At 34.2% G+C, this 12,801-nt stretch overlaps 2 protein-coding genes across 8 annotated transcripts in view; one reads left to right on the forward strand and one right to left on the reverse strand.

Annotated features, from left to right (window-relative positions):
* Positions 1-12,801, reverse strand: part of LOC134244680 (medium-chain acyl-CoA ligase ACSF2, mitochondrial-like) — a 61,764-nt gene that overhangs the window by 46,974 nt on the left and 1,989 nt on the right. For 5 of the 7 annotated variants that reach the window (XM_062726938.1, XM_062726937.1, XM_062726936.1 and 2 more), the window contains exons 2-5: positions 2,617-2,803; positions 2,115-2,243; positions 1,970-2,023; positions 1,289-1,407 (exon numbers count right to left, since the gene is read on the reverse strand). The exons of 1 other annotated variant lie outside the window; for it this stretch is intronic. In XM_062726938.1, the coding sequence (XP_062582922.1) occupies positions 1,289-1,407; positions 1,970-2,023; positions 2,115-2,243; positions 2,617-2,803 (489 nt within the window). The remainder of the gene's footprint in view (positions 1-1,288; positions 1,408-1,969; positions 2,024-2,114; positions 2,244-2,616; positions 2,804-12,801) is intronic. One more of the 7 variants, XM_062726939.1, reaches the window with a different exon arrangement.
* Positions 4,347-11,954, forward strand: LOC134244675 (uncharacterized). The gene is made up of 3 exons (XM_062726925.1): positions 4,347-4,417; positions 4,509-5,791; positions 11,689-11,954. Exons 1-3 carry the CDS (start codon positions 4,392-4,394, stop codon positions 11,952-11,954), a joined length of 1,575 nt encoding a protein of 524 aa, XP_062582909.1. The 5' UTR covers positions 4,347-4,391.

A 12,801-nucleotide genomic window follows, 5' to 3' on the forward strand; every position in this document is an offset into this window, starting at 1 on the left:
TTGAATGATTTTTTTAAAATCAAAATGTCGATAAAAACATTATATGCATGATAATGCAGGTAATGCACACACCGTGCGTATTAACATTAGTTACACACGGGTAATCAAAACTCATGGCCCACATGTTTTGATGCTTTTGATGAAACATGTAGCGTTGGCTATTAAAAAGCCTTTTAACAAATACAGGTTATTAACTGTTGACATGGATTAATGTAAAGCGTGCTAATTAAAATAATTAAATGACGAGTACTACTCGTAATTACTGAAATGACTATGTACTGTGGAGTGTGGTACATGTATTTAAATCTATCGTAGTCTATTCTCAAATTTCCAAATAAAATTAAAACATGGAGATTATTGAAAAATTGTTCACTGTTTCTTGATTTCACGGATTTATTATCACCGTGAATATAGCGAATATTAACACCGCGAGTTATTTTCCCCCTATACAGTAATTGTATAACAGTTTCTTGAAAAAAAAAAGATATAAAAAATATTTTTTTATTTTTCTTAAGTGCATTTCATTACATAGGATAAAATATTTCTCAGGTTATTGTATTAAGGTGGTTAGGATTATGATCTCTTGGGTCCTATAACAGATTCAATTTGAAAACAAGGAAAAATCATGGCCCCAGATTAGGGACAGTCATAGTGCATTAGAAGGGACAAACGTGTCCAACTGATTGATCACACTCTCAGTGAGTCCTCTGTATTGAGTAATCTATAGAAACATTATGTATGGAAAGAATAAACTGCCATGTCATTCAAAATTGGATCCATCAATAAGCTTTACTTGCAACCCAAGTCAAAATAATGACCAAAGTTTGCAAAATAGTGACTTTAAAAACGTTGAAAGCTCTGATACAAGAATACACATGTATACACTTGTACAATGTACATTAGTCTTTTTTTCTTGGCCTGTCTCAGTAAATTGACTGTCAGTGTACTCAGAGCACTACCTTGTCTTCTGAATAAGGAGTTAAACAGAGACAGGATATACAAGGTCATACTGGATTTATTTCATGAACATGGAAAGTTGACAAGAGAAACACTGAAGCCATCTCATTTATCATTCAGATTAGTTGTTTTTTAAGTGTCGAAATTGTCAGTTAAGACATTCAATTAGTTGTTAGTTTCCTTGTCTGCTTGTTAAGATTAAATTATTTCATAATTATAGTGAAAAAAACTAGCATTGTTAATTTCTTTACACATGCTCCAGTTTCCTTACATATTTTTTGATTAATGTTATCATGTATAATTTATGCTATTTCACTATCAGTTAACTTACAGGTGACTGTGTATTTGTCCAGTTTTGGTAGCTGCTAATTCTGGCACCAAATAAAACAGTGTCTCATAGTAGCTTTGACGTTTGAACTCTTCTGCAGCTATCAAAACTTTACAACCAACCTAAAAAAATACAAAAAAAAATTATATCCTAAGATTTCACTTTTTGCGATTCTGCAAATATCCTTATTTCTTGGTTAACCAATATTTATATCAATTTCTTTACATGTAGTATTTCTGTAGATATCTTTTTTAGGGTGTTATTCGCATATTAAATATATTACTTTATTTTGTGTGACCATGTAGTAATTCTGCTGATTTTTTTCATTATTTAGTGTGTTCATCTCATAATTCTGTAGATATATTACCGTATTTGGTGTTAAAATGTAGTAATTCTGTTAAATTTGTACTTCTTTTATTGTTATCATTTAATAATTCTGTAAATATCTTACTGAACATGACGTATATCTGATGATTTATTACATGTGATCATATAGTAATTCTGTTAATATTGCTTACTTTATTTAGTGTGAACATGTAGTAATTAATTCTGTTAACACATGTGTATCAAACTTATCTGGTGTGAACATGTAGTATATTTGTTGATATATTATTTCATTTAGTGTGAGCATGTCGTAATTCTGTTATTAAGTGTAAACATGTCGAAATACTGTTGATATCTTACTTTATTTAATGTGAACTCCAGTTCTTCTGGTCTGTACTGTGGGTTAATATTCACCTAAATCAAAAAAATATCACTCTAAAACAAATACATATATATTGAAATATACATAGGATAAACAGATCTTTACACCTTTTGCTAGATTTACCAGAATTATCCCAGCTCTGGCAGTAGCGTACTGTGTTACGACCCACTCCATCATGTTTGGCCCCCAGATCCCCACTCTATCTCCCTTCTTCACGCCCAGACTCAGCAGACCTGCTGCCAGCTGATCAGCCTAATGTCAAACAGTGAGAAATTTTGTATGTCTGTAAGCTTACATTTACATTCCCTCAAAACAGGATATAACATTGTACAATAGAAAGCAAAGTAAGACTGGCTATTGGTAGTATTGCAGTTATTCTGCATCAATTTTAAGCAGTAATTGTTCTCTTCTATTTTCCAAAATCATACGGTTAGAATCTGCTGATTTATAAATACCTGGCATTTTTTAACTGACTAATATAATACACAAAAGCATTTAGATAAATATATTAACATTTCTCAAAGAAATTGGGTTAAAAAGTAAGAAAAACTAAGCCCGAAAGATTATTAGATTTTGTTTTAGCATTCTACTCTTGATATGTCTGGGTTTCAGCCTGTAGCCTGACCTGTTCTAACAGCTCAGAGAACGTTAGTCTGTCTCCTGAACCACTGAACACCACGGCTGTTTTGTCCGGATGCCTCTCGGCCCGCTGTTGTAGAAGTTGACCAATAGTGGCCCCCAGTAGAGGGACGTCCCCCGGGCCCTGGGTGTAGCTCCATTGTAGCTTATCTGTAGAGGAGGTACTTAAAAATCTGAAAATGATATACAGAGAAGGATTCAACTGACGTTTCCAATCTTCAACAAATTCTTCAGAAAATTTGAACTCTGCAGGTAAGTAAATGTGTATAACTTAGGCCAGGTATATAGAACCTGCATTATTCCAAGAAATCAGATCAGTTATGTGCTTAGACGTGTGCAAAGATTATCAGAACTGCCTTAAAAGGAAAGCTAACACTAAATAAATCTACAAGAATATTTTTGTCTTTCATTTATAAATACAGTAGTACATACTTACTTGCAATTTAACAATGAACCACGATTTATATACCCGATATATTTGGAGGAAATTTGTTAGTGGTTGTAAGCGGTTACCCGATGAGAGAATAATGCTTATTCTCAATTAGTATTAAAAATAAATGGCAAAGCATATACATATTTGAAAGCAATTTTCTTTAAATGCATCTTGGTTTAAAACTTAATCATTGAGTGATTTTTTTTGCACATGCATCTATTAAAGCTGATTTGAAAGCAATTCATAATTGCTCTTCAAAGTTGGTTAGTTTGTGGAATGGTGTTCTATTATTGTTTATTAAAGTGAAGAGTAAAGTAAAAGTATAAACTTAATTTTGATTACTCTGACAATGCAGAAAGAAGTAATTTTGACATCTACTCTGTAAAATTATCCATGTCTTGATTTCTCATATTCATGGTTTTGTTTTATCTTGTCTTTTGAAATTGAAATAAAATTCATGTACACATCGTTCCTTAATCAATATAACAAACGGAATTTTTCTCTTTATTTTATTTTTTTTACTTTTCTTATGTATATGAACAGAGCTACTTGAAAAAAAGACGAGAAAGGTGCATTTCGATACAATTTACTGGCTTAACAGAGTCAGATAACATGAATTCTGTGACCGATTGTCGTCCCTATTTTATGAAGAAAAAAAAACAGTGACAATAACAAGCAATGATCGATCTAAAATAAAATCTTTAACCAAAAGAAATACCCCAGTATGTGAAGAGACCACAGAACACGGTTATAAATCAGATGCAATGATTGAAGCCAACTTCTGGGAGTTCAATTAATACTCGATTAATGCCTCTATCATTAACATGATACCAACTTTATATAAACGTGAAATCTAGCAAATTCACATTAAACGACAGATGCATGCATTAAATATCACTAAAACAAACCATGAACCTTTGAAGGTTAATAAAAGGACTTGATTTAAGTATACTTAAATATTTTAAATTGATACTTTGATCTCCTCACTTTAATATTGGCAAGCAGCACGTATTTGGAAATTAAAATTCAATGATAGGTTTCATTTTAATTCACTGAGTAGTTAAAGCTAAAAATAGACATTAAAATTTCCAGTAAAGTGTTTCAAATAAAATGGATTCCAGAAACACGACATACAGGTATGAAAATAAAACATATTTAACGGTAGAATAATTCTAAATCATTTCCAAAATACATCGCTAATTTACAAAGCATTGTTGTATTTTCTAATCAGAAGGAGATGCACAGAGGAATTGCCATAGTTTTTTTTTACTAGATAGGTAAAGCTTAAAATAGACATTGCGAATACCCAGCAAAGTGTATCAAGTAAAATGGATTCCAGAAACACCACACACAGGTATTATAAAATAAAAAAGGTATTTTGGTAAAAAATAATTTGTTTCCAAAATACATCGTTAATTTACAAACGAATTGTTTTATTGTTTCAGAAGAAGCTGTACAGAGAAATTGTCAGAGTCTGTATTTATAGGCCTGTGTAAAATACTGGGAACTCCACAACAGTTCGCCATGAGGAGAGATGTCATTGAGGTTATGAATATGGTACAAAATTACCTAGAAGCAAATACGGAGAACTATTTCTGGAGTGGGAGCTACGGAGAAGGATTCAGAATTTTGGGATCTGATGTGGACATCATGGTATGGCCAACTGATCATCGTGTATTCTGGGACAAGTCTCAGATCAGATGTTATAATGGAAACAGATTGGTGTCAATTCTAGCGGACAGTTCAGAAAGCCCTCCAGGGTTTACTTTACTCTGGTTTCCAGTACATCGGCCAAATATCAGTGTTTTGTCTTCGAGTTTTAGAATGAAGGGCAGATTGTATATATCTAGTTCTAAATACATTGAAAACATAATACTGTTAGCACCCAGTTGTATTAAACATGGGCCGTGTGCTCTAAATGTTATGGGAAAAGGATCTGAGTACGATCATGCCCACTGTTTTGCTTCTGACTTTTGGCCTCCATCTGCCTCCTCGTGGATAGGCAGATGTCACTCATGGCCCCAGCCTCATGTTGTGCAAAGCGTACTCAGAAATGGATGTCACCTTGTTGCAATAGGACACAAGCTAGGGAATCACGAAAATAATGAATGGCGAATATCTTTTTCTGTTGCGGAACAAACACTTGTGTATTCAATGAAACACTGTCAACTTTTAACTTATGGATTATTGAAATTGTTTTTAAATGAAGTAATTAACTTTCAATTAAGTGACGAAAGAAAACTACTGTGTTCCTATCACATGAAAACAGCTATTTTCTGGGTGCTGCAAGAAAACAAAATTTCACAATGGTGTCAACAAAACCTCCTGGAGTGTTTCTGGGTCTGTTTTAAACTCATTCTTAAATGGGTTTATCAAGGAGTGTGCCCTAACTTTTTCATTCCAGAAAACAACATGTTTCTGACTAAAATCCATGGTGATTCACAAGATACTTTATTTGCTAAACTTCATACACTATATGAGAGGGGCTGCATACCATGCCTCTTACAAAGTCCCTCTATCAGGTCCTATATCATAAGTGCACTCTATACTCCAAGACAGTCCATCTTTATAGAAGATAGCACTTTGATATACGAAGCTGTTTTTGATATAGAGCTATTTAGAGAGATACATAGAAATGGAACACCAAATACACTAAATCTGATTTCTCTTATAAAAGCCTTGCGCAAGATAGAACAATTGACACGTTTTCTTCTGACTAAATATCAAGGTATTATGTTACAAACACTAACAGCAAAAATTCTCCAGGATATAGCCTATTTATCTTACAATTTAATACCTTCAAGTATTCACATGTACAGTGACAATAACAAAGTGATATATATTTTTGATAAAATGTCGTGCCACATGCTGAAAATGGCAGCCAAGTTTGGTTGTATTACTGACAAGTTGTACCTTACCATGTATTATTATCGAACATGCCGCTACAGAAAAGCTTTATATGTGATAAGGAGAACAAAAATCAAATTAGCACTGCCACATTTGGTATATAGAGGGGTTACATTTGACTTTAAAAGGTATATGGAGTATGAAGGAGGACGAAGATGGTCAACCAAACTGCAGGATTGTGTAGCAGACCACATCCAAATCAGCAACAGAATAGTATATATCAATGAGTTAATAATAGAGCAACAGTCTGCTCTACCGAAGAGAGAATCCCCATTATTCATCCCACCCCACGTACTGTTATTTATGATGGAGTTTCTAATTTATTACAGACAAGCTGACACTGTAAATGCATTAACATCTCTGAAGAATCTCCAAGCTTTAGTGATCTATGATCAGGGAAAATATATACCCCCATCATCCAGAGACACATCATGGCACATCCTTGGGATTTGTCAACAGATTACAGGGGACCTTCATGATGCTTTATACTCATACCAACAATCCCTAAAATATCAAAAGAATGGAATACAAACTGCCACAGTAATACGAATTATAATATTGATTTACGAACTGTATTTCAATTAAGCGAATTTGAACAGCATATGACAGCTAGATCTTTGGGGATCTTTCAACTTTTCAAAAATGAAGGCTACAGGATTAAAATCCGCAATAAATCAGAAAATTCCAATTTCATTAAATACAAAGTGAAATGTTGTAGGAAATAAAGAAGTACAGTAGTCAAAATAAATTTTGTTGTAAAATTATTTTGTTAGAAATTATTCTGATTGTTTCGGTTCATACAATTACTCTGACGTTGATGGTAAAAAGATCCTTGGGTTTCTGATTGTACGGTTTGGATACTAGTGTTATCTTCCAACAATCTGTTGTAACTTCATGGGTACCTATTATGCTTTGTTATTAGCTGACCTATTTTTGTATTTTAACTAAAGGAAGCAAACTTTACCCTGGGTATTAAAAAACTTCTGCGCGAAACATGTAAAAAGAGAAAGTATTTTGCTATGGCATTCAATTTAGCAGCTAGAAATATCGATGTTTTATTGATCAACAATCATTATTTTCATTCCGGAGTTTGACACACGTTCTAAATTTGGATATTTACATGAAAAAATGTTAATAGTAATGTAACAGCCAAGGTTTATGATAAACATGATGACTATTAACTTTTCAATCATCAACTTCCCTTACTTACGTACATGTAGCAGTATACCCTGATCACCTGCAGATGTGGTAGTTTCCCACTTGATTTGATATGCAAAGCAAACTCCACATACATGCAATTTATAAAACAAGGGTAGCAATTGACGAGCAATTTGAAGATGGAAATATGGATAAAAGGAAACTTAATCAAGCTGAAAAGTCCATTGAAATAACACAAATAAGGAGCAGAGCAAACAGTGCCCTCTAAAACATCAGAGGTGGGAACAAGTGCCTTGGAGGAATGAGCATCCCCTTTTGACTGGTCACTACCATCGTGTTTTCCTTGTTATGATCGGGAAAAATGGAAAATCACGTAGACAATTAAGTGTGGTAATAATGGCCTAACAATTAATGTGAAAAAACTCACTCAGCATTTGAGTTAATGACAGATTGCATTTGCTGACCATGTCATTAAAATGACCATAGAACTTGCGAAATGATGACTTTAAATAAGATCGTTTATATTTTTGTTTCGGACATCAAATTGTCAATAGCTTGCCTCGTTTAGAAGTTGTATGAATGTGGAGCATGGTTTTGCTTATTGAATTAACTGGCAGGTCTACATAAACCCAATATATGCTGGTGATAAGGGTATATAAAGCTACATAAATAGGGGAACCTATAAGGCAATAGAAAGTCATCACGTTTATCTTTTGTATAAGTTTTGTTGTTAGGTTACCATTAACGTATTTTCTGGTAAAATATCCAAATTCCATTTCCATGTAACTAGATGTCCTTAAACACTGTATGCAGGCTACTCAGAGCATTTTCTTGCATATAGAGTCATGCAGTCAGGAGTCAAGCAGGTGATATCTTCATCCCGTAAAAGGGCACATGTGGGGTTTTAGTTAAGTATCAGAAGAGGTTTCAAATCTGGGCGTTGACTTTTTGTATGAAGCAAATATATTTGTAAAAATTCTTTGCTAAAGAATTCATAAGGGCCAAACAAAAAGTGCTCTTTAGCGCCAAACTCTGTTTGAAAGCGTTACGGATTGTGCGAAGACTTCTGGACAGTTTAGTCGACTGGAGCTAGGGAAAGTTGTGGTTTCGCTTACATTCTTTGCTCTTCAATTTACATACACAAACATTTAAAGCTCATTTTAACCATATTTTTGAAAGATAATAAAAGGATTAAAACATAGAGAAAGCCCTTGAGTTGAAACCCCCTCTAGTGCCAAACTTTGAAATCCCGTTAGACACATTAGAATTTGGCCAAAAAAGTTTATATTTCTTACAGAAATTCAGACCATTGTTAAAAGAAAAAAGTTTACATGGATTGTTTTTGTATCAATTTTTATCTATCATCCTTAAAATGAGCTTTAAAAGATTGTTTTTGTAAATTAAAGAGCAAAGAATATCAGAGAAACCACAATTTTGGGAAGTCGACTGCAGTGTCCAGAAGTTTTCGCACATTCTGTAACGCTTTCAAACAGAGTTTTGTACTAAAGAGTAAGCTAATGTAATCTTACAACCCGTACGCATGGCGTTTGCCCCCTAGCAATTCTTTAACAATTTTTTTTATAAAATTTTCTGCTTCATGCAAAAAATCATCACTTCGTGATTAGAGTTGAAAACCCTCATGACACCTAATCCAAACCACCACATGTACCCCCTTACAAAGTTTTCTAAGCTGCAAAAACTGTAAAATTATGGTTTTATATTTTAGTCTTCAACCATAATGCTACAGATCCCGTAATTGGGTTGCCCCAGAAAACCGGGAACTTTTTGAATATTTCAAATTCTATTCAACCAAAACAACATTTTGCATGTTGTTTGATAGTGATCTTTATGTTATTTTGACCAAATATTATAGACCTGTGACGTCAAACGCATATAAAACAACTGAATGATGAGGTTGGGTGGTATTTGTGGAACCACCAAATTATCAAACAAAAGCGATATAAAGATTTATGACTCCTGTACACTTGTGTGCCAAGATTATAACTGAAATCAGAGGCCCAAAACTGCTCACCTGAGAAGCATTTTGAAAGAATTTCACTGAAATTTCCTTTTTACATAACCACCAACTACCCCACTGATCAAAATTTAGACATTTTGAAATCTATGTAATCCATGATCCTTCCTTGTGTGCCATATGTTTAGCTTGAAATCAGGCCAAAAGTGTTAGGAGAAGAAGATTTTCAAAGATTTTTCACTATATATTTCTATGTTTTGATTCCCTATAATGGCACGCCCAACACCGGGGTTCATGAAAATTTAGAAAACACTACACAGAATGCTTCTATATATATAAGCTTCACTTTGTGTGCCAAGTTATACTTGAAATCAGAAAACTTTCAAAGATTTTTCCTATATATTTTATATAAAATTTTGATTTCCAAATTGTAACCACGGCAACACCGGTCATTGAAATCAAAAATACACAGAATCTACATTATACCAAGATGCTTCCACATTGTGTGCCAAGTTATTGAAATCAGCCCAAAACTGTAGGAGGAAGCATTTTCAAAGATTTTTCACTATATATTTCTATGTTTTGATAACCATTGTGGCAACACCGTTCATCGAAATCAAAATTTGAACAACAGAATTATGTATCTTAGTGTATTCCACATTGTGTGCCAAGTTTACTGAAATCAGACCAAAACTGTAGGAGGAGTAGCATTTTCAAAGATTTTTCCTATATATTTCTATTTTTATTAACCACGGCAACACCCTTCATCGAAATCAAAAATTTTAACAATTTAGAAGCTACATTATTCTACTTGTGTGCCAAGTTATACTGAAATCTGGCCAAAAGTGTAGGAGAAGAAGCATTTTGAAAGATTTTTCCAATATATATTTCTATGTAAAACTTTGATTCCCCATTGTGGCCCTGCCCTTCTCCCGGGGGTCATGATTTGAACAATTTAGAATCTACATTATACCAAGATGTGTGCACATAAGTTATATTGAAATTCTGGCCAAAAGTGTTAGGAGAAGAAGATTTTCAAAGATTTTTCCTATATATTTCTATATAAAACTTTGATTCCCCATTGTGGCATTACTATCGCATAAGCTCTTCTGGTCTCCCAGGGGTCATGATTGTTTTTGAACTAATTTTTATCTACATTATAAAAGGATGCTTTACAAAGTTTGCTTTTCTGCCCAGTGGTTAAAGAGAAGAAGATTTTCAAAGATTTTTCCTATATATTTCTATGTAAAACTCTTGAAGTTTTCCCAATTGTAACGCTTTCAAACAGGGTTTTGAACAATTTAGAATCTACATTATACCAAGATGCTTCCCCATAAGTTTCATGGCTTTTCTGGCCCCAGTGGTTCTTTAACAATTTTTAAATAAAATTTTTCCTATATATTTCTATATAAAAATCACCATTGTGGAACTTCGGGGTCATGATTTGAAACAATTTTGATACCTTACAAACTACCCCAGGATGCTTCCACATACAGTTTTATCTTACTGGCCCAAAAACTGTAGAAGAAGATTTTTATTTTGACCCAACCCTATTTTTGTCAGATCCCGTAATTATCTGCCCAAGCGAGGGGACTTTTTGTCCCTTCATTTTAACAAAATTTATAATATTTTGCATGTTGTTTGAAAGTGATCTTTTTGTTATTTTAACCAAATATTATAGACCTGTGACGTCAAACGCATATAAAACAGCATTTAAACACTGAATGATGAGGTTGGGTGGTAATGTGGAGCGCCAAATTATCAAACAACACGATGTTGAGCGGGATATGACTCCTGTACATAGGGAAAAGAGGTGTTAACAATGAAAAAACACAAAATAAGTATAGGAAAGAGGTTTATCTTTTAATACTTTGAAGAGGTTGACTTGACTGGTTATGCGATAAAAGAGAATAGACCACTAAAATGAAGACGAACTGAAAGAACAGGAGCAGCCGGATGGCATACGCCTAAGTGAAGGCTTCAGATAAACAATTAAATCAGATAGGTTTATGATCGAAATTATCCCCGCTTATTTTTTTTTAACACTAGTATATGAGGAGTATAGCTTGGTAACTAAAACAGGATAAAAAATTGTGCCGAATTTATGAAAAAATGAATTTTTAATTTTCAGAACATATGCACAAACACAAACACTACATTTTGACGTCGTCAGTGTTGCGCAGACAGCTTATATGATTTTGGTTAACAGAGAGGAAAATGTTATTTACAGAGATATTTCAATGAATTTTTTAGGCATATTCAAAAAAAAAATTTGATCATGATATATGCCAGTTATTATAAGAAAAGAATGTCAGACGCTGTTGATGCTGTATTGGGGAAAGAGCAGGCAGGATTTAGGAAACATCAAGAATGTACTGACCAAATCTTTGCACTCCATTAAACATCATAGTACAGTGCACAGAGTGACAGAGACAACCGTACGTAAACTTCGTGAAATCTGAAAAGGCATTTGACAGCATACAAAGAGATAGTCTTTGGAGCATCCTACTTCATCGTGGTATTCCAACTCAAATGGTCCACTTGATAAAGATCTTTTATTCATAACAACTTCATTTGCCCAGTAGGACACAATGACACCTTTTTCGATGTTAAAACTGGAGTCAGACAAAAATGTACAATGTATGCAGTATTATTCAACTTGGTCATCGATTGGGCCATGGGGAAGACAACAGATGACTCTCAAAGGGGGATCTGCTGGGGCCTGTTCTCAACTAAACCAGATGGTGACACAAAGGAGGACATCCACTGCAGACTGGGCAAGGCCAGTAGAGTATATACAGAAATGAATAACATCTGGAGGTCTGCACAGTATGCACTGGCAACAAGCTGAATCTTTACCAGAGCTGTGTTTTATCAACTCTCCTTTATGGATCAGAGTGCTGGAAAATAACAGAGATAGCAAGTTATGATCCTTTCATACCAACTGCATCCACCAAATACTCAGGATATTCTGGCCCAAAAAGATAACAAATGAAGACCTGCTGAGCAGATGCAAATAAGAGGACATGGGTACATGTACCTTCATTACCAAATGCTCATGAAGATGGATTGGACATGGTCTACGAAAAGAACCCAGTCAACAACTAGAACAGCATTGCATTGGACAGCCAAGGGCAAAAGAAAGAAGGGGAGGCCTAGAACATCATGGCAAAGGACAGTTGAAAGTGAGATGAAAGCAATGCACCAGACCTGGGGATCATTGACAAGGCTGGCCCAGGATAGACAAGAGTGGAGGAAGTTTGTTGCTGCACTACACACCACAGACTGTAAAGGACAATGATGATGATGAGTTTTAGTGAAATAAAAGATATTGATAATGTTTGCATTTTTCTGGGAAAACCCTTGTTTTATGCTGTTTAGGGTACAAGATTTTCTATGCATGGTTGGGGGGATTTCTCTACTATCCAGCATTGGACAATCAACTACTTGTACCTTTCAATCCCTAATTGTAGACAATTCTATTACCAACCTGTATTAATCGATCTCCTAATTTTAACCCTTTATCAGTTCTCTTTCTCTTTCCCCTCTCTCTCTCTCTCTGAGTTGTGCAGTTTACATTACTGTTGTTCAGTGTTGGCTTCAAAATCAGCAAGATTGGTCATTTAAGGTATTGTTTTTTAGCTCACCTGAGCCAAAGGCTCAAGTGAGCTTTTATGATCAAAATTTGTCCGTTGTCT

Source organism: Saccostrea cucullata, unplaced genomic scaffold (assembly GCF_032062105.1).
Source record: "Saccostrea cucullata isolate Sc308-1 unplaced genomic scaffold, CSIRO_AGI_Scuc_v1 ctg219, whole genome shotgun sequence".
Lineage (NCBI taxonomy): Eukaryota > Metazoa > Mollusca > Bivalvia > Ostreida > Ostreidae > Saccostrea > Saccostrea cuccullata.